At 34.9% G+C, this 22,785-nt stretch overlaps 1 protein-coding gene across 43 annotated transcripts in view; it reads left to right on the top strand.

Annotated features, from left to right (window-relative positions):
- The window catches only part of SLMAP (sarcolemma associated protein), a 129,207-nt gene that overhangs the window by 80,085 nt on the left and 26,337 nt on the right, over nucleotides 1–22,785 (top strand). For 7 of the 43 annotated variants that reach the window (XM_084903023.1, XM_084903020.1, XM_084903042.1 and 4 more), the window contains exons 12-17: nucleotides 51–101; nucleotides 581–631; nucleotides 5,974–6,036; nucleotides 14,282–14,341; nucleotides 20,614–20,694; nucleotides 20,996–21,055. In XM_084903023.1, coding sequence (XP_084759149.1) covers nucleotides 51–101; nucleotides 581–631; nucleotides 5,974–6,036; nucleotides 14,282–14,341; nucleotides 20,614–20,694; nucleotides 20,996–21,055 — 366 coding nt within the window. Of the gene's footprint in view, nucleotides 1–50; nucleotides 102–580; nucleotides 632–5,973; nucleotides 6,037–14,281; nucleotides 14,395–20,613; nucleotides 20,695–20,995; nucleotides 21,056–22,785 lie in introns of all 43 variants that reach the window. The other 36 variants (XM_084903033.1, XM_084903051.1, XM_084903011.1 and 33 more) reach the window with 8 other exon arrangements.

Raw genomic sequence — 22,785 nt, 5'->3', positions numbered from 1 at the left:
TTTTTTCTTTTTATCTGTGAAATATCTTTTTCTTGGACTTTTATTTACAGTACGGTTAGAACATCTTCAGGAGAAAACTCTTAAAGAATACAGCAGCTTAGGTAGGTGTCATCAAATTTCTTAATAAAGCTGAATTTTATCATTAAACTTTTGATGTTTACTATTTCACACTGGGTACTTACTTTCTTTAAGAGTTATATTTTACATATTAATTATAAAGTTTCTACACTCTTATGAAATTTCTTTTAAAAATATGCTTGATTGCCACCAGTGGGCACCATTGTTTAATCCTTTGAGATGAATGAAATTTTTGCATCTGAGATATTCCACTTAGAGATATTTAAATGAGAAAAATACAGGACCAGCTGGATTCTTTTTATTTTTATTCTTTCTTTATTTTTTTGAGGTTTATTGGAAGACTACTAAACAGTCTTTTCTCTGAGTTGATGGCAAGTTGGACACTTCTTGTAAAATTAATGTAAAGTGTTAGTAGGAATACAAAATGACATGGTTACACGAGAGACCAGTTTTAAAGTAATCATTTCTTTGATCAGGCAATGATACACTGTCTTAATCCTAGGGATACAAGTTGATGACTTCTTACCTAAAATAAATGGAAGCACAGGAAAAGGTAGTGTAAAAAAACTTAAATATTTTTCTTTCATGATATCCTTTTACTTAAGCAGGATAGAGAGGTCAGGTTTTTAAGGTTTTAATTGTTTGGAATGAAAAGCATGCTATTCATAGACCATTCAATTCCTTTGTTTGTAATTCTTAATGCTATAATCTATGGTTGGGTATCCTTTGTTATATGGAAATTCTGATTATTCAAATAATATGACTTTCCTCCCACTATATTTTTCAAAGAACTATACTATTATTTTCTTTTATCAAATACAGCTTCCTGGGGATAATTTCCCCTTCTCCCTTTAAAAAAAAAAAAAAAATATATATATATATATATATATATATTTTTTATTTTTTTTTTTAATTTTTTTTTTATTGATTTCAGAGAGCAAGAGCGAGGGAGAGAGAGATAGAAACACCAGCAATGAGAGAATCATCTATCAGCTGCCTCCTGCATGCCCCCTACTGGGGATTGAGCCTGAAACCTGGTTATGTGCCCTGACCAGGAATCTAACCCTGACCTCCTGGTTCATAGGATGATGCTCAACTACTGAGCCTCACAGGCTGGGGCAGTTCCCATTTTTAATATTTGTGCCTCAGCCAAGAGTTTACTTAACAGCCTATGAGCCCTTGAACATGTTGTAGAAATTGCTTTTGTTTTATTCATTTATTTCATAGATCAGAGAAATCAGGGCCAGTCATTTCTGCCATCTGAAAAATCCTTTATTAGTTCTTGATACTCTGATTCTTCTTTCTGGATAGTTTGGGTAATCTCTTGCCAAAAATCTGTAGTCACTATTGGTTTTCCCAGGCTTCTAAATTCCTTCATTCATCAATATACCAACATACTCCTCCCTTCTGCATCTATCTAACTTTGAGTACCAAATAAGTGCCAGATTCTGCATTAGATGCTTGGAATACAGAATGAATAAAACTGTTTTCTGTGTTTGCAAATCCATGTGCTTCTCAGCTCAGTGTTTATATAGATATTAGTGGAAGCTATCAAGGTTAATACCCAGAACTTCTTAAATATTATTTTCTTGTATGAGGGGATATCTTTCTAATTCTGGGACAGCAACCAAACTCTGATAAAGTTAGAAGGCACCTTTTTTTTGTTTATTTTGTTTTTATTTTATTTTTTAATTAAGTATTGGCAAAATAGGCTCAGGTAATCATGTTTCTGTAAACTGCAAGGTCAAGACCTAATATTGAATATGTAATGAATTTTGAAACAATTTTTAAAAAGTTTCACTAATTATTGTTATTTGACTGTTCTATATATGTTTTATAAAATATATTGACATTTTAAAATTCCAATTTGATTGAGTTCCAATTTGAGAATTTTTAAAGGTGTAGTTTTATTCATTGTACTTTTTTTCTGTCTCTTAAGTATATTAAGCAAACAAACGTAAAATGACTTAAGTATCATCGTCTAAAAGCTTGTCATCCTTAAATGATTTTGTTTCCTGTTATTGTTTGCCTTTTTATTATCTTTCTGGCATGTGCATTTTTTTCAAATACATCACCCTTTTGATTTAGCATGCATTTATTTAATATATTAGTGTTAACTCAAGCTAAGAACATTCTGTTTCTTTAGTTAAGAGATTCCTTGAATATATTCTGAACCATCTTTATACTATTTAGAGTTGTCAAATTACTGCTTAAATTTTTTTGCCAGTTCCAATTGATGTATATGAGAATACTTGTAGATAACTCCTTGATTTAAGACTGAATAAGATATTTGGGATACTTTAAGGCAGGGGTCCTCAAAGTTTTTAAAGTGGGGGCCAGATCACGGTCCCTCAGAGAGCTGGAGGGCCGGACTATATGAACTACTAATTCCTACTGTAACACCTCGGCTGCGCTCACTGCCCAAAAAACCTGGCGGGCCGGATCAGACTCCTCTGCGGGCCGCATGTGGCCCGCGGGCCGTAGTTTGAAGACCCCTGCTTTAAGGTATTCCTTGCTATTGCTATTTTTCCCTGCTGGTGTGTTTGTTTTTTGAATGGTGATAAATTGAGTAGTGTGAGAGTAACTAATGGAATATCTTTAAAAAAACAGAGTAGTAACTATCTGGATTTGCACAAAAACTTCATTACATCAGATTTAGTTACAGAGTGGATTTTGGAATAAGATGAATCTATTCTGAATTATTTGTGATAAAATAACAAGTCAGTTATCAAGTATTCCAGTGTTACCAAAGTCCATAGCCATAATGGGCGATCAGACATGATTTTAACTAAAATTATTCTATAAATAATAGAAAAACAGCTAAATATAGAAGAGAATATTTCAAAAATGAGAGGTTAAGATTAAAACTTCTCCTGTAAACTCCATTTTTGAAATTAAATCTAAATAGCTGCTATAAGTACAGATTTGTACTATAAATTTTAAATATATTTTTCTAATAAGCATAATTTGAATATATTTTAGAGGGTTTAGAAAAACACTGTCTAATACATTTTTTTTCTTATAGCTATTTTCACGGACCTTAATAACTTCAATGTCTTTAAGGCTTGTAACAGGGCTTTACTATTGCTAGCTTTCTCTAAATTTTTGCAGAAAAAGAAAGCCACATACATAATTTATAAAATTTTTTGGTCACTACATTGAAAATATAAAAAGAAACAGGTAAAATTTCATAACATATTTTAATAATAGAGTTAAATAACTCACTGTATCCAAAATGTTGCTTTAATATGTAGTTAATATTAAAAGATTATAAATGAAGTATTTCACATTCTTTTTTTCTTCTTCAATAAATTTTTTAAATCAGTCTATATTTATTTTACACTTACAGCACATCTCACTTTTTAAGGGCTCAGTAGCCACAAGTAACTAATGGCTACTATATTGGACAACACAGGTATAACAAATAAAAATCCATAGGAAATTCATATGTATAAATAAAATGCATTTTAAGTATCGTGGGTCTCTATTATGTTTCTGTATCTGTCCTTTTCTTTATATCTCTACAACCCTATTTAGTGTCATAGACACACCACACTCCTTTTGGATTATCACTAACATCTTTTAAAGTTTTGGCAAAGTAAGTTCCCAAGGGCCAGAATTCAAATAATAGGGTATTAAAAGTGTCATGATACAATCCTTTACATATATTATCTGAAAGACACTTCGCTAGTGTATCTGAGGAGATGGCTTTGTGGAAGTCATATGTATATTTACCTTTTCATATTAACCTTGTATTTCTAAACTGGTGTAGTAAACATTTTCATGTAGAATCCTGATATTAAAATCCGAGTAGATAAAAGGGTGATTTTTGGATTGATGACTAATGGTGGGATGTCCTGCATTAATAAATGTCATCTAACGTCCTGTGATGTTAGTTTGAAATTTGGTTTCAAATAAGTTTTAAGAAGTCTTTTAGTTAGGGTTAAAATTTGGTTTCAAATGAGTTTTCATATTTAGCAGTGATGTTTGTATAATTTAAGTTTAAAAAATGTTATAGCTCAGATAAGATTTATGTAAAACATCTTTTTTTTTTTTTTTTATCTTGGTAATTACTATTGAATTGAGGGATCCTGTTTTGTATTTTTTGGCTCCAATTGGCGGATGCTATTTATTAAACATTTTTTAAATTTCAAATTTCAATTGCAGTTAGTATTTTTCTTTTTTGGTACTATATTGTATCTTTGTTCTAGATATGTAAGGCATTAGTCTCTAAAACATTTTCAGTCTTTCTTCCTATGTTTTTGTCTTGTACTGATGGTGATTATAGACTGGAGGCTCTGCACACATGTAACTAGATAAAGGACAAGGGTAGATTTGAGTTTGAGACTGAAGACGGCTGTCAGTAAGGAAGTCAAGGGGGCTGATGAGTGATGAGGGGAGGAGTTTCCTGTCTCTCAAGCAGAGTTGAGATGAGGGTGAGGAAGAAGGAGGAGAAGAGAAAAAAGGAATTTTACAGAATGGTACTAACTCATTTTCCTCTTAGACCGGTCTAGTGCTTTCACACCTTCCAGATAATCATCATGTTGGAGTATATTTTTAACACTTGAACTTCTCAAAGATTCAAATATGTAATTGAAAGATGTTATCCAGATCTAGAAAGTAACTATTTGAATCAAAGTAAAGATTGTAATAAAAGAACTAAAACTTTTACTAAACTACTGTGTTAGATTTTGATTCTCTGCACTCATTAGAAACCAAAAAACAGCCGAAACCGATTTGTCTCAGTGGATAGAGTGTCGACTTGCGGACTGAAAGGTCCCAGGTTCAATTCCGGTCAGAGGCATGTACCTTGATTGTGGGCACATCCCCAGTGGGGGGGGGGGGGGGTGCAAGAGGCAGCTGATCGATGATTCTCTCTCATCGATGTTTCTAACTCTCTATCCCTCTCTCTTCCTCTCTGTAAAAAAATCAATAAAATATATATATTTTTAAAAAGAAACAAAGAAAAAAAACACCAAAAAACAAATTCTGTTTGACCTAAGGAAAACCATTTACCAAGCTCCTATTTTCAAATGTGTAGGCATTTATTTTAATCATTTGAACAGAAATAATATAGTGCTTTGATAGTATATGAAATATAGATTAAAAGGCTCAAAAGGTAAGATTGGCCCTGGTCTGGTGGCTCACATGGTTGGAGTGTTGTCCCATACCAAAAAAGTTGTGGTTCAATTCCCAGTCAGGGCATATTACTACATTTTGGGTTAAATCCCCAGTTGGGAGGCACCTGATTGGTGTTTTTCTCCCTCTCCCTCACCCTGCTCTCCCCCTCCCCCGTTACATACCCCCTCCCTCTCTGTCTCTAAAAATCAATGAAAAACATATCCTCACGTGAGGATTAAAAAGAAAATTATGTTTTAAAAAAGGAAGACTGAAATGAAAGTTTAAAAATTAAAATATTACATCATTTTCTTTAAAATTTTAAAGAATTACTTTATGGTATTCTTAAAATACCTTTCCTCTTAACTAAGACGAATAGTTTCAAAAAGGGTGTTAGAAAGTCATTTGAAAATGTATTCAGTAAGAACAAATGTAAAATTTTGAAATTAAGATTATGTATTAAGCTCTCATGGAGAAAAGTATGTTTTTAAAATCTTACAAAGTCTTTAAAGCAATATTTTTCTATGTTGTTTTTTTTTTTTAATAGAAGTTGCACCTTTAAAAGCTAACCATTCGGGGTATAAAATAATGATTATATAACTACAATTTTTAGTCATTTCACTTTAACTCCAAAAATATGTCTGCTGTTAATATTAAACTTTTATTAATGGTATTCAGAATTACCCATGTTGAAACATTTCAGTTTTTCTACCTTTGCTGTTGGTTTTCAAAAACAGCAATAAACTATATCCTTAAAGGTGTTTCTTTTTTTATTAGAGCACTTGCTTTCAAAGAGTGGCGGGGACTGCACTTTTATTCATCAATTCATAGAATGCCAGCGTGAGTACAGAGTATTTTTCACATCGATTTTAATGAAGTAAGGGGCTAAAATTGAAAAATGAGAGGGAGAATGAAGATCTCAACATGTTTGTTATTGTAGTGGTGCACAAAGGACCATCTTTAGACAGCAGTGTACCCCTTCATACTGTTTATGTTTCTCTCTTTTGAGAAAAATGTTTCTGTATGAACATTTCGTATGGCCCACAAAAACAAAGATAAAGTTTCAAACTTGTTAATTAAAAATAATTATTGAGTGGGGAAGAAAATAGAAAGTCTACACCTAAGCTTAAGAGATAGTAATATTAACCAGTTTTACTAGGGCTTAAGTCACAGATTTGGATTTTGAGGTTCTTAAATACATTTCTTAAATGGTGGATTAAAAACAATGATTTACTTCGGGCACTCGGGTATGAAAATGACCTTTGGGTAGCAGGAGCTTTCTAGGGAAGGAGTAGCAGCAGATTGTCCTTTAGTCTGACATGAACTACCTCCCCTTGGGCTACCTTTAATATACTTTTTTAAATAGATAGGTTGATTTTTGAGGTGATTTATACCTCTGCTGAATTCTGAACAAAAATATTGTGAATTCTAGCTTACTTGAAAATTACATGGCTACTTAAATTTGTAACAGTCACAGCTTGAGGTAGTATCTTCATCTCGTTAGTGACAAAGGTCACTGCATAGTAAAATTCATTGATGACTTCTATACTTTTTCCTGTCAGACACACACTTTGTCAGGCATTTCTTCTTCCTCTTTACTCTTGCTTTTGAAATGAGTGATTTTTTTCAAGTTTCTATGCTCATGAATTCACTTTGTGGGTGTGCACGCATGTGTGGTATGCTCCTCTCCCACCCCATCTCAGAGTACTTGAGGTTGTAACGGTTACTCCTGATAATTGTAGCAGGCATTAACTCAATAGGTCAAATGTTATACTCTTTAGAGATGCTTTAAGGAATTTCATTTAATAGTCTTAGAAGAGCTTCTGTTTTTGTCCATTTAGAGACTATAATATTGATTATAAGTTTAATGTTACTTTGAGGCAAATGATTTAATAAATATGACATATTTCTTTCACCTTTAAAGTTTTATAAAGCAAAAATAAGTGCATATTTTTATCTTTTGATAACTAAATCTCACTTTTACAGGAAATTGGCACAGGGATTTGGGACAAAATAATTGGTACCCACTGAAACCAACTTAGAGTAGAACATATAATATGAACTATAAACCTTTAGGAGAAGGATTTTATACTTAGTTTTATTACATGTGACCATTTTTTTTATGTTATTTTTATTTTGACTTTTGGATTTATATTTGAATGCAAAGATATAAGAACAGAGGACTATCAAAAAATGTAATACTAAGTTACAATTTACAAAAATAATTTGAAATATTATAAAATATGTAAAATAATTACCTGTAGTTATAATGCAGAACAAAGTTTGTATTTAAAAAAAGAAAAAAACAACTTGGGCAACTTTTATTGGTTTACAGAGAGAAAATGGACCAAATAAACATTCAGAGGCAGAGCAGAAGTTGAGTAAATTACAGCAATCCCATCAATGGGAATATCAGTCAATAATATGTTTACGGGGACTATGTAACGGCATGGTAAAATGCTAAATGTGGTACACGTGGCTTGGGGTTGGTGGTGGATAAGAATTAAAGTCCTGTTCTTGTGGACAAAGAATGAACCAAAGAATGGGAACAAAATATTTCTACACATTTGAATTCACTCAGTCTCTAAGTGCAAATAGTGAAAGTTTGGACTGTAAGTTCAGGTAGCTAGGGATATAGCCCATTATATGAATCTGTTTGGTTCCTGAGTTTCAGGAGCAAGAGTTTGGTTAATAAGAGTACCAGTTTTATATTAAAACTAGGTGCCCTTGAAAGGAACTGTGGGCCACAAGGCTGCAGTGAGCACAGGGGCAGGTCTTGGCCCATCCATTGTGCCCCCTTCTGGCCCCTCCTGCCACGGCCCCTGGTCCCTTGTCTGCCTTATCTGCCACCAGCCCCGCTCCCACAGCCGCTGCTCACAGGCGCTGACGGCATGGAGGATTGGGACTGGCACCAGCAGTGGGTGCAAGTGGGGCTGGTTCCATCAGCGGGTGTGAGCTACGGCTGCTGCCCTAATCACCTCTCAGGAGCAGGGAGAGGTGGAGAAGCTCTCAGAGGCGATTAGGGCCGGCAGCAGCCACTTGCACTGATGACGGTGCCAAGCAATCAGGACCGGTGCCAGGTGCCAGCAGCTGGTGTGAGTGGGGCTGATGCTGGCAATGGGTATAAGCCGTGGCTCTGGCACCAGCAGCAGGTGCAAGCATCACGCACCCGCTGACAGCGCTGAGCAATCAGGGCCGGCAATGGGTGCGAGTGGCCAGTCTGGCACTGGCAGCAGGCAGCAGATGCAAGCACCCAGTGGGACTGTAGCGCATGAGTGCAAAGTATTTTCAGTAACCACCAGAGGCTCACCCAGATGACAGCAACCTGCGCCCCGCCTTGGTCTGGTGCCCCCATTCACCTGCTCCACCATCCCGCTGCAGCTGATGCCTGCCATGTTCCGCACTCTGCTGCCTGCTGCTGAGTCTTACCATGTTCCGCGCGTACCCCCTGGTGGTTAGCGCTTGTCATAGCAACTGGTTGTTTGGATGTTCCGCCATTCAGTCTATTTGCTTATTAGGGTTTTATATATGTTTTATTCCTTAAATAGCCAGACTTGACATAGTAAGGGTTATCTCTAGTTTGATTTGTTGTCATGGGACATTTTCATTATTTTGTGACAAGCTGCTATTATAAAAATTGTTGTGTATAATAAGTTATGGCAAGCAATGCAATTTCGGCAAAAATCTTCCTCAAGTGAACTTCTGAAATAATTTTGGATTATTTTTGACAAACACATACAAACTTTTTTACTATTATTTTTATTGATAGGCATCTTGAGCTGATTTATGATCTTGAATATGAAATCTGTATTTCATGTTCTTGTTTCCAGTCTTTTAAAAAGCAAATGTTAAATACCTAGCTTTCATTATTTATTGTGTTTCTCTACTAAATTCACCTGCGTTTTAAAAATAAAAAAGCAATAGTTGGCTTCTGTAGGATTCTGCAAGTCTATTTTTAATTTATTGGTAGATTTTTTTCTGTTTATGTGTATGAATCCATAAGAAACTGTGGTTAGTGGCTCTCTCCATTATAAAGTAATTTTGAGGAAACTGAGTTGAAGCACATTTTTATTTGTTTTCTTTTATGGTAAAACACCCTGTCTTTCTTTTTATTCTTTTTAGGAGAAAAGCTTTTAATCCCAGGTAAAGAGATTAGATTTAAGCAGACTTTAATTTCAGAACTGTGAAGTAAATTTTCTGTATAAAAATACACTATATAAAAGCTACAATTAACCAGTAACTTTATTAAAATTTGCTTAAAAGGTCTAGCAGTATTTCCTTTAGAGTTTCAGACATGAGATTTAAAGAGAACTTCATATTCCATGTTCCCTGCAAATTTTAGTTACTCAAGGTTTACCATGAAACTTAATGTGTTGAGACTTTTGTGTTCTGCTAATGATGCTTTCTTAGTTAAATTGTGCATCTCTAAATCTGTTTCATATGTATTTTTGAACTCTGTCACTTGATTAACTTGTATTCTGAGTGAAAAGTTAAAGGGTAAAAGGGGGAGGATTTGAGGACATAGAGACCTTCCATCACTTAGCCTTCTTTGGACCCTGACTCTCCCTTCGATTGCTCTTGATTGCTCTTGCTATTGTTTGTCCAGGAGAGGGCAGAGGCATCAATGCTGGATGCCTGAGGAACTTTGATCTGAGAACTCCTTTGTAGAGGTAAATTATGCCCTCCTCTAAGGGCCTCTCCCTTGTGATGATGGTCAAAAAGTGCCCTGAAATAAACCTCATGTCTTTGAATTCTTTGTTTTTTCAAATTTATACTCATCAGTTCTACTGTTTGGTAGGTTCCCTTCAGGAATGCCTGCACATATATATAGGGTACGAATTTAAGAATTTTCATAGCCAGTACTTCAAAAGAACCCAAAAGACCATCAGTAGTCAAATGGATAAATACAATGAGATATATTGGATAAAAGAAGCCTGATACAACAGAATATATACTGTAGTATTTCATTTACATAAAAGTCAAAACCACTAAAATTCTATTACTCATGCATATATAGGTATTGTGGCTATAAAGAAATGTAAGAAATAAAATACCATAGAACTCAGCATTGGAAAGGGGAATGTGTAAGGCTTTGGGGGAAGGGATTAGGTTCTGTTTCTTGATTTGGGATGTAGTCATACAAACATTTACTTTAAAAAGGTTTATTAACATTTACTTTTGTGTTTTATGTCCCTTTTTGCATGTTGTTTTCACAATATGGTTTTAAAATAGGAGAAAATGAATAATTATGTCTCTAGAGTATCCCTCAAAAAATAGGGAGTTTCCCTAAAGAAAGAAAATCTTCTATTTTATCTTCCAGCTGTGTCAAGGTAAATAGCTCTTTTAAGAGCTCCAGTGTCCATACTTGGAAGTTTTAGTCTATGTCCCTGAGAGGTCTGTTATTTTTAATCCTCCTAAAAATAACAGAATAAAAATAACAGAATTAAAAATAAATAAATTTTTAATCCACTCCAAGTTTGTGAACCAGTGATTAAACACTTTTTAAAAAACAATATATTTTTCTTCCTCAGTCACAGGCTACTAATAATTCACCAGATTTGATAATAAATATAACCTTAAATAATGTCAATAGTGATTAGTAGCAGCAGGTATTTATTATCTAGCACTTATAAACTAGTTCTATTCAAAACTTTTTATATGGGAGAGAATCCAAGGTGGCGGCATAGGTAACACCTAACTGCAGCCTCACAAAACAATTTCAATAAAATACAACTAAAATACAAAATGGACATTACCCAGAACTACAGGAAAGTCGACTGACTAGAAATTCTATAACGAGAAGGAAAGAGAAAACCAGAAGGAAAATCAGAGGAGCTGTAAAAGCATAAGGTACGGAGACACGTTGCGCACGCGGAGAGGACGGAGCTGGAGAGGAGGGGGAGGCTGAGTGCCTGGCTCAGGCTCTAGCAGGAAGTTCCCTAGCAGGAAGGAGATAAAAGCTCCGGACTGTGCTGAACCCCAGACCCGACAGCGCTGAACCCCAGTTCTGGGCTAGATCCTGGGGACCCAGGCTCTTACAGAGGTAGCCTGGGCTGTGAGGTGGAATCTCGGGGGAGCGGCGAAAGGTAGAGCCCCGGAGTTGCACACATTGCGCTCAGAGAATGGGTGGTTGACTGTGCCGCTGGATTGCCCTAGCGGGAAGGAGACAAAAGCTCCAGACTGCTCTGAACCCCACTTCCAACCCCACTTCCAACTAAACTGAACCCCAGTTCCGGGCTCCTTGGGGGAGAGCCTAGACTGTTTGGTAGCAGCCAAAACTCAAGGGCATCTTTCTCTCAGAGGTGCTTGCAATGAGTACTGAAGAACCCTGAGGAATACTGAGACTCAGGAGCCTCAAAGGGCATGGCTGACGGAAGCCAAGGCTGTAGGCTCCACCCTGAAACTCCACCCCATCCAAGCTGAACACAGACTTTTAAGGCTACCAACTCAGGGAAGCTGCGAAAATGCCAAGACAAGGAAGCAGATCACAAACGAAAGAAATGGAGGACAAAAAGCAACTGGATATAGAGTTCAAAACCACGCTTATAAGGTTTTTCAAGAATTTTCTAGAAAAGGTCGATAAGACCTATGAGGATATGAGCCAGACCAGCAGAGTGAAAAATTTTTAAGCAATAAATTATTTCTGATATGATATATGTTTATAATTTTTTAAACAATGTGTTACTTAAATCTTCAACATACTAAAGAAAATTTAGAATGGCTTTCAAAGTCTGTGTTTATATTATTTTATTATTTGCTATATTCATGTAACAAGCATTTGTGGACCTTGTATTTTATGTCAGAATTGTATTAGTGGAAAGCAACCATGGTCAATCTGTAAATTGCCTAATATAAAATTATTCCTGCTTTCTGTAGACAATAAATTCCTAGACTTATTATATTTCTTTTGATAATCTTTGAGGAATACCTAGTATTGTAACTGGTGCATAGTTGTAAATATTTGAAGGAATCTTAAAAATTAATAGTATATTGGGAAGGATAGACATAGAAAGTTGAAATAGCTTAATAGAGATATGAATTGAAAAGGAATGGAAAGAAGGGGAGAGAGAGATACCAAGTCCATCCAGAGGAAAAAGGAAGAGAAGATAAATTTCATTTTAGACAAGATGAGATTAAGTACCTGTAAAATTGCTGGCTGAAGATATTTGGGAAGTAGTAAAACAATAGGATTCTGAGACCTTAAAGAGAGGTCTAAATTAGGCATCAATATTTAGAAATTATAAATGTGGCTCAGTTGGTTGGGTGTTGTCCAGTGCACTGAAAGTTGCCAGTTCAATTACTGGTCAAGGAACTTGCCCCAGTTTTAGGCTTGTTCCCTAGTAGGAGATGTGTAGGAGGCAGCTGAGAAGTTTCACTCTCACATTGATGTTTCTCTCTCTCTCTTTCTCTCTCTATAAAAATCAATTTAAAATCTTTTTTTAAATAATGTAGCATATAATGTCATTAAAAATAATTTCGTTGTTGACAAGAGATCTTGAAGACTAACACATATTTAGATCACAATTAGAAGAAAGGAAAGCCAATGAAAGGCTAAGATGGAAGGAATGAGCAAGAAATAGGTGGTATCTTATAAAAGTCAAAGAATTTTAAAAGGGAGGCAGTAAATTTTTTATTAAATATGTACCCATTCATAGTAAAAGATTATAAAAGACATAAGATCACAAAGACAAAGAGAATGGGAGTGGAGACTACAACAGACAATAGATGTCAACAGAATTTTGGAGGATATAAAACAAATAATTGAGTAGTAGGAGATTTGGGTTTTTATTCTTTTTTTAAAATATGTTTTTATTGATTTCAGAAGGAAGGGAGAGCTTGAGAGAGATAGAAACATCAGTGTTGAGAGAGAATCATTGATCAGCTGCCTCCTGCATGCCTCCTACTGGGGATCAAGCCTACAACCTTGAAACAAAAAAATAGGAAGCAGAATAAAATTTTATTATTATTATTTTTAATCTTTACCCGAGGATATTTTTCTATTGCTTTTAGATAAGTGGAAAGGAGGAGGGAAGGGAGAGTGGGAGACAAAAATATTGATGTGAGAGAGACATATTGATTGGTTGCCTTCCACATGCACCCCTACCAGGCCGGGGAAAGAGCCTCCAATTTAGGTACATACTCTTGACCAGGAATCGAACCTGAGTCCTTTCGATGCATGGGACAATGCTCAACCAACTGAGCCACACTGGCAGGACTTACTTTGGCTTTTATTAAAGGAGGCTGGGGCAAAGCGTGCCACATACTGTAAAGAGCCTAAATGGGAGGAGAAAATTGAAAAGGAGCCATGGGTTTGGACAGATAGGCGGTTATAGTGATCTTGGAGCAGTTTTGATTATTGAGTTGTGGGTGTAGACCAAGTTGTAATAGGTTGAAGAGTGAAAGAATAGAGAAATTGTGTCACATATGGCAAAAGTGTAAATTGAAGGAGACCAACTGACATACAGGGTTAAGTAGGAATATAAAGGATAACTATATCCTCCTCCTCAGTGAAATGCAGAATATGAAAATCTGACTTTAAATAAATTATAAAGAAGCTACATAATACATTTACAGATAATCCCCTATAAAAGTATTTAAATATTTATTTTTTAAATACTTAACTCTTCTAAATTGATTCATTTGATTAAAAATAAATGTTATATAGGCATCTCTGCTAAATAGTATCAATAAGGAAAAGTAAACTATTGGTATAACATAATTTATATTATTTCTTTATTTAAATAACATGCCTTCTCAGAATTCCTTTATTTCAATTTAATATCCTTGATTTAAATAGGATTGCTTTGTTTGATCTGAGTACTTTTTTAAAAATTGCTAGGCTTTAAAATGAAAATAAAAGGTAAATTGTTCCCCTACCTCCAGATTTCTGCATTAATCTGATTGTTCTATTAGAGTTTGATTTCTCTGAGTTCCCCATTCAGGGTCTAGTTCTTGTTCAAGCCTAGTCATGGGAGTAATGTTATCATCTTTAAATTTGGTCATGGAATGTGTTGCACAGACTGCCCTGCTCAGGGAAATGCTATTCAGTTTGGGCTTGGGTAGTAACGTTTATTTTCTTTGGCAGAGAAGCTGATCGTCGAGGGGCATCTAACCAAAGTGGTAGAAGAAACAAAGCTTTCAAAAGGTTTGTGTTCTGTGGGATTTTTCTGTGGGTTTCCCGACTCTTGGATAATGAAGGTTAGTGTATATTTTCAAGGTCATTGTATTTTAAAAATCAGTTTATTTCTTATAGCTCAAAAAATGGCAGTCCTGTAATAGTGTCATATAATAATATAAAATAGTTGGAGTTCTGTTTTAAGAAGAATATCTTAATTGGAAAGTTTCTTTTTAAAAGGGTATATATGTGTTTGTTTTTAGTGCTTAGAATAGGTTTCGTTAGGTATTAAGATTTATTGCTATCTTTTTCACTTCAACTTTGATCTCAAATTTTTAATCAAATACAATGTAAATCTTATTTGAAACAACAGGTAAAAAATGTTTGCAGTTCATTTTGGAGGGATATTATACCTTTAACGTTTATTATGATAATATTTTCTTCGTTGTTGAATCTCAATTTGATTTAAACAAAAGTAAATACATAGGATCTTCTTATATTTTATCATGAATAGTCCTATACTTGCCTGAAGTATTTTATTCTGTTAATTGTTTTCTGATACAATTGTCAGACTTAGAGAAGAAAAGTGAGTTTTAAAGCCTCATAGTGTCAAGTCACTTTTGTGCACAGGGAAATCAGGCAAATTTTATGGGATATGCTTCTGATTATTCTAGGACTTCTTTCAGAACATACCAGTTTAAAATCTAAAGCCACATTCCCAATTATTTTGGTCAGTTAAAACAATGAATGATAAAAGTTTGGAATACTCAATTTCAGTATATTCTATTTAATGAAAATAATTGGATTTATTTGGCTTTTAAAAATATTCCAAAAGTATTTTAAAGGATAGTGTTATTTCAAATATCTGGTGGCTTCCATTCTGAATTTTGTGCATGGCAAATGCCATATTTGGGGAAAGAATGCATAGAGTATGCTCCACTAATATTGTTCTGGCAAGCAGGCATTGAGTTTCAGAACGTGAACTATTTTTAGTATGTATGGCAATTTATTTCATCTTATTAAAGTGAGATGAGAACAGACTTTAAAATAGCTTGTACTTCATCACCTAAATATCTATTCAGATTAGTTGGTTGAATAAGCAACACTCTGAAGTGGAAGTAAAGCCTTTGGTGGAAAAATGAATGCTTCTTTAATTAAAGAAAAGTATCTTGATGCTTCTTTTTAATGCATTCCTAATTAAACTATATTTTCTCAAAATTAAGAGATGTTGTTTTTGAAAGAGGTTTGTGCAGTCTTACTGATTTCCTTTTGAAATTTGGCTATAAAATATCTATTGAATGTTTTAAAGAGGATGCTTTTTGATCTAGCAGTTTTACTTCTAGCCTTTTTAAAAAATATTTTTTTTTATTGATTTTTTTTTTTTTTACAGAGAGGAAGGGAGAGGGATAAAGAGTTAGAAACATCTCTGAGACAGAAATCGATCAGATGCCTTCTGCACATCCCCTTACTGGGGATGTGCTCGCAACCAATGACCTTGACTGGAATCGAACCTGGGACCTTTCTGTCCGCAGGCTGACGCTCTATCCACTGAGCCACTTAGGGTTGGCCTTTTTATCTTAAGGAAATGATTAAACAAATGTGCAAGGGTATTTGTTTTAGTGTTACTTTTTTTATTTTGTTGTGCTTGTTTTTTTATTTAATTGGTTTTTGTTTTGAGAGGGAGAGAGAGATCAATTTATTGTTCCACTTATCTATGCATTCATTGGGTAATTCTTGTATGTGCCCTAACCAGGGATCAATTCCACAACCTTGGCATATTGAGACAACACTTTAACAACTTAGTTTCCCAGCCAGGGCCTGTTTTAAAAACCAAAAAGAGAAAAACATAGGTATCCATTAATAAATTATAGCAAATAATCCATGCAAGAGAATAGAATACACCCTTTAAAAATAATAATACAGATACAAGTTTTATATACCCAGAGATTTTATCACCAGTCAGCATTTTACTAGTACTTCTCACAATAAACATGCAGAGGTAATACTTGTAACAAACTTGATGGCTGAAATCAGTTACATTTTAAATATTTTATATCTGGCTATAAAGTATTTTCTTTTGGATCTGGCCAAATTGTGTTATTTTTGTTTTATTGATAAACTTTTTAGGGGAATTTTCTTTTCTGCATTGAAAGTATTGATTGCTAGAAGTTGCCAGTTATCAGCTGTACAATCTTAATATTGTCTTCATATATTTTACCTAATGCAAAATGTAATCATTGACTGTATATGCTTTTTGTTTAAGCCCTTACTCAACTTGCAGTTAATGTGTGTTTATAGTTGCTTTAGGGGTGAAAGTAGGAAGAAAGTAGTAAACAGCTGGATTGAACGTCAAGTTCTACCACTAGCCATATGCCATCAGATACGTACTTACTTTAGTTCTTTAAACCTCGGTTTCCTTATTTGTAAACAGGGATTAGATTGGCAATATTTAATTTGCAGGGTTTTGTGGGAATTTAATGAACCATTGCTTATAAAGCAGGAAGCAGCCCTGACCGGTTTGGCTTAGTAGATAGAGCGTCGGGCCTGTGGGCTGAAGGGTCCAGGTTTGATTTCTGTCAAGGGAATGTACCTTGGTTGCGGGCATATTCCCAGTGGGGAGTGTGCAGGAGACAGCTGATCGATGTTTCTAACTCTCTATCCCTCTCCCGCTCTGTAAAAAAAAATCAATAAAATATATTTATAAATAAATAAATAAAGCAGGAAGCACCATACTGGTATTCACACAAATGTTAGTTCTCTTTTTCCTTTTTTTTTTTTTTTTTTTTTTTTAAATATGTTTTTGTTGAATTCAGAGAGAAGAAGGGAGATGGAGAGAGGAATAGAAACATCAATGATGAGAGAGAATCACTGATTGACTGACTCTTGCACACTCCCTACTGGGTTTTGAGCCTGCAACCCGGGCATGTGTCCTGACTGAGAATTAAACCCTGACTTCCTGGCTCATGAGTTGACACTCAATAACTGAGCCACACCAGCCTGTCATCTCCCCTTTTCCTTCTTATCCTGATCCTTAACCTTGCTCTATTTCCTGGTTCTAATGGTATACCAAGTAGTCTGTGGCCCATATGTTTGTTTTGCCCATCCATTGTATGTCCTACTCAAAGACACAGTGAAAATAGTCACCTTGTTTGGACTTCCCAGTTTGGGAGTAGTTTTGGTATTGATGTTGGTAGTTATATTTTTATTTCCTTCTGTATACTGTTGGTATATATCTTAATGATTAAATTCTGCAGAGAAATGAACCAGTAATTACATTTAAATTTTTTTTTAATTGATTGGGGTGACATTGGTTACTAAGGACTTTTAATACTAGAAAGTTGGATGCTGTTTCATAGCTGAAGAATAGGGGTAGATACTTTACCAGTCATTTGTTGTGTCTTATGCTTCATTCTTAAATAGATTTGGTTTGCCTCCATATAATTCTATATAATAAAAGGCTAATATGCAAATTGTCCCCTCGGGAGTTCAACCAACCAGGAGTTCGACCACTTGCTATGATATGCGCTGACCACCAGGGGGAAGTGCTGAACAAAGGAAGCCCCTGATCAGCCCTGATCGCTGGCCAGGTCTAGAGACCCTACCAATGCACGAATTTCGTGTATCAGATCTCTAGTAACTATAATATCAGGACATAAATATGATGGACCATGAGTTGACTTGGTAAAACTTTTCTTTTTTATTTACAGTAGATTTGTACCTTCAATCATCCTTTTTTTAAAAGCATCTATGAACTGCGCACTGTTCTATGCAATGTGGGGGGGAAGGGTTATAACAACAAAACTGAAAAGATCCCTACCTTCATAGAACTTATTTTCTAGTAAGCCTTAATGAAAGGGTTGGACCAACTTTTAAGGCAATTTTACCTTCCTGAATAATACTCTGAATACAAAACAATTGTTCTTTCTAAACCAGAAGAATGCTTTTGAAAATATATCCCTCTTGGTTTTACCTCAATATCTTGATCATAAAATTGCCAAGAATATAAAAAATCAGAAGAGAGTCATTTTTCTGTTTTCCTTTCTGTTCCTCCAGAGTGGTTCCTTTTGTATCTATGTAGATTAGATGTACTAGCTGCCTTATTTGAGACTGTAACTTTGTGATCAAAACTAGGACATTTGGGAATGTCTGATTATAGTACGTTATGAATGCACCAGAACAGATTGGATGCCCATGGGCCTTCATGGCCAGTGACTTCACTTCTAATCTCAGTTCCGTCTCTCAGTAGTCAACCTTTGACTAGAAAAGACAGTGAGAAAAGAAGCAAAGGCTTTTTGTAATCCATCATCCTTTTTACATGGTAAGCCACAAATTCTAGGGGTGTTCTTAAATGGAATAGCCATTACAAGTTATATTTTAACATTATATTTAATTTTGACATTAATGATTTTAGATAGATTTCTGATTGTTTCCAAAATGGAAAATGTCTTCATTTAGTTGACTATAAGACAGTGTATATTCACTATAATTTTTCAAATAATTTATGACTATGTGAAGTTAGAAAGGGAGCAGTTAGGCATCAATCAGGCCAGTAGGGGAGTGGTTAGGGGGCAATCAGGCTGGCATGCAGAGGTGGTTAGGGACATTCAGGCAGGCAGGCAGGCGAGCAGTTAGGAGCCAGTAGTCCCCATTGTGAGAGGGACACCTACCCTCCTGAATTTCGTGCAACAGGCCTCTAGTGATACAATAAAGAAGATGCAATAAAAAGAATCAGCATGCATTCTAACTGGTTTGGCTCAGTGGATAGAGCGTTGGCCTGCAGACTGAAAGGTCCCAGGTTTGATTCCAGTCAAGAGCATGTACCTTGGTTGCGGGCACATCCCCAGTAGGAGGTGTGCAGGAGGCAGCTGATTGATATTTCTCTCTCATTGAATGTTTCTAACTCTCTATCCCTCTCCCTTCTTCTCTGTAAAAAGTCAATAAAATATATTTTTTTAAATTAAAAAAAAAATGGAGTGGCATGCTGGAGATAGATATGAAGACTTCCTTAGAGGTGTTGTATCTTACAAAATGAATAGGCTAAGTAGAGAGAATAGTCGTTGAGTTTAGGGGAATTCAACTTAAGCAAAGAATTGCAGGTCATAATGAGCTGACATGAATTGACTTTCTAAGAGGCTGGCCTAATTGAAAAAGAGCTCATATGGGAATTAATGCAGGGTCAAGGTTGTGGCTAATTGGCTGTGACCTTGTGGAGAATAGGGAGATGCTAAAAAATTATGATTAGAGAAACAACCATCTCTGTAAATAGTATCATAATGCATATGATAGTATACACTGATATGTGTTTGAGAATTTAGGGCCTAATTAATTCCTGGCCACCTTTAATTAATTGTTGGAGTTACAGTTAGGATTTTTGAGAGCACTTCATTGAAAACTATACCTAGGATATATTCATTGGATCAGGCAGCACACTACTTGCAAATATAAAACTTTTTTAAAAGTTTTTTTCCTCAATGTGGTTCAGGTACAGTTATGTTTTCTTTAGATATAAAAGGCTATTGCCTTGGCCATTGGTGTTCAATGGTTAGAGCATAAGCCCAAGCATTTAAGGGTCACAGGTTCAGTTCCTGGTCAAGGGCATGTACCTGGGTGCAGGTTCAAACCCCAGCTCCAGTCAGGATGTGTATGGGAAGCAACCAATTGATGTGTCTCTCTTGCATTGATGTTTCTCTCTCTCTCTTTCCCCCTCCCTCCCTTCCTTCCATTCTCTCTTAAAAAAAAAAAAAATCAATGGAAAAAATACCCTCGGTTGAAGATTAACAAAATAAATAAAGATGTTTTCAAAAAATTTAAATAAATAAAGGTTTGTTAATTTTACTGTCTTAAGTGTTACCTTTATAACAAATAATTATTTTACTTTTGTTATGTAATATCATTAAGGCAAACTAGTGTTTTTTATGTAATAGAGCCATTTTTTTCATCATCATAGAATGTCCACATTTTCTTGAGAATTTGGTTATATTTGTTGCAGTTTTCTAAATACTTTAGCAAAGCTTGCTTCATTTTTGTTTCCAGTTGGCCAGTGGACAGCCTTGAACAAAAGCCCCAGCCCTCTGCACAGCAGACATGCTCCACATTATAATTTAATATGAGCTACGTGTATTAACCAGCATTCCATTTTGGACTAGAGTGGTGAAGAAGTAAGAGATTAGTGACCTGAGTTAATTTTAAAAGTAAAATGTTTTGTATAACAGTAGATTTAGAGCACGCATAGCCTGCAGTAGTTTTATTGATAGAAGCTATTTACTTATAATAAGATTCTGCTTTTTTTCCTTTTTTGGTAGAAAATCAAGCAAAAGCAAAGGAATCTGACTTATCAGATACTCTGAGTCCAAGCAAAGAAAAAAGTAGTGACGACGCTACAGGTGAGTTTTAACCTAATGTTTACTAATTTGCAGATATTATTATTACCAAGCAGTTTAGATATGCAAGTTAATGTGGGTAGAGATTTCAAAGTTTGTGTTTCAGGGAAAAGCAGTGCTTTCATTTACCAAGTCATTTTCTTGAATCTTGAATATATTGATAGAGCTATCCAAATAAAAATAGCTATATAAATTTCAACTATTCAAATACAGTAGAAGTATAAACTTCAGTTATTTATTTTGATAGTAACAGCTTGTTGATAGAGTTGACTACTGTTTATAATTATCTTTTTTCCCTCTGTAGACGTTCAAATGGATGAGCAAGACCTAAATGAACCGCTTGCTAAAGTGTCCCTATTAAAAGGTACTTTAACATGTTTTTATGACATTTTAAACCAGGGCATCAGATTTATTTACCCGTTGCCACAAATTAATTCCATGTATAATGTGAGGTTTTCAGTTTTAGTTAAAAGATTAAGATAGGTTCTGTAAAGTAGCAGGAACTAAAATTTAAGATGTTGGTGTTGGTGTCAATGCTTCAAACAAAAGTATTTAAATTGTAAAATAATGTGTATCAGTCTAGGTTATGAAGGGCAAAGCAGGAAGTGATAAAATATGAAATGCAACAGTTCTTTTTGTGTTTACCTTGGTTCCTCGGATAGAAATTCATTGCCATTTTTAACATAATTTAGAAAAAGGTGAAAATATTAACTTCTTTGGGAAAAACCACCTGTTTGCTCTTTGTTGATGTTGCCATTAGGAGTCAAAGTGGAGAAAGAATTTTCTGATTTTTTATGTTTCTTTTTGTTTATTTTGGAAGATAGGGAGGGGAAGGCAGTTTGAGCTTCATGTAATAAGTATCATTTGAGATGACCCTGAAAGTGTATCTGTCATATTATATATGACATGTTTAGTAATTTAAAAAGCTGAACCTGAATCTGGTCAGCTTGCAGGATGTTAAAGGTTAGGGGCATGTTCTAAATAATGTGGTGCGCGTACAACAACAAGATCAGAATGTGGAAAATTCTGTAGGACAGTGATCTAGTTTCTTCAAGTAAATTGCGAGATTTAAGAGATGTGTCAACTAAATTTGATGTGTGAACCTTGTTTGGATCATCATTCAAACAATTCAATTGCAAAAGAAATTTGAGACAATGGGGAAGTTTTTAATACTAAATAGATACTTGATATTAAGGAATTATTATTTTCAGTGTGATAATAATATTAGTTATTTTTGTTTTTAGTTCTTGACTTTTGGAGAATATATTTACATAGATATATATTTTAAGTGGTTAAGATTTTAAGAAGAGAGAGATATATTTTCAAAGAAAATATTAAAAACTACAATCTTTATAATATGGGTTTGACAAGTACAGTATAATTAAAGTTTTTTCACATAATCATTTGAGTGTTCTTAAGTTGGGGTGATTATTTTGGCAAAACTCAGTGGCTTCTGAGCACAGAAATTTGCTCAGACCTGCATTTTTGGGAGACTTATTGGATGAATTGGAATAGATAGAAGCTGGAGGTACAGAGGCTTAGGTAATTATTGACAGTCTAAATTAGGATGACTGTTGTGGAAATTTAAACAAAAGAACAAAATTGGCTCTGTTGTTCTTTCTTTGGTAATTATCGGAAATCCATAGGCCTGAGAAGCAGAATATGAAAGAAAAATAAAAGTCAGATATAATTTCTGGAAGAAGAGGTATCCTGGTGGGAAAGCGATGGTTCTATTTAGTTTGGCACGTGCTGAATAGGAAAGTGACCATAGGTTCTGGTGTGCCTGCTGTCCAAGCATAATCATTACAAGTGCTCCCTTTCACATTTAAAGGTGTCCTTGTTTCATATTGTTACCCTCGGAATTAGAAATGCTTTAGAAGTGCAAGACAGAAACTAGGACTAGAGAGTCATTGTCATTTATTTCTGAGACATTTATTGACCTAAGAAATACAGAGATAAAACACATGCAAAGGCTATGGTCTCATGGAAGATAGTGTTGACAGGGTTTAATTAGGCGTGCTGAAAACTTTGGAGAGCATATCTAATCATGTTTTGGGAATTCTTAGTAGCAAGGGAAAATGATAGAGAAAGAAC

This window comes from Pipistrellus hanaki (assembly GCF_964339955.1).
Source record: "Pipistrellus hanaki genome assembly, chromosome: 13".
Classification (NCBI taxonomy): domain Eukaryota; kingdom Metazoa; phylum Chordata; class Mammalia; order Chiroptera; family Vespertilionidae; genus Pipistrellus; species Pipistrellus hanaki.
This window is presented reverse-complemented; position numbering and strand designations above follow the sequence as displayed.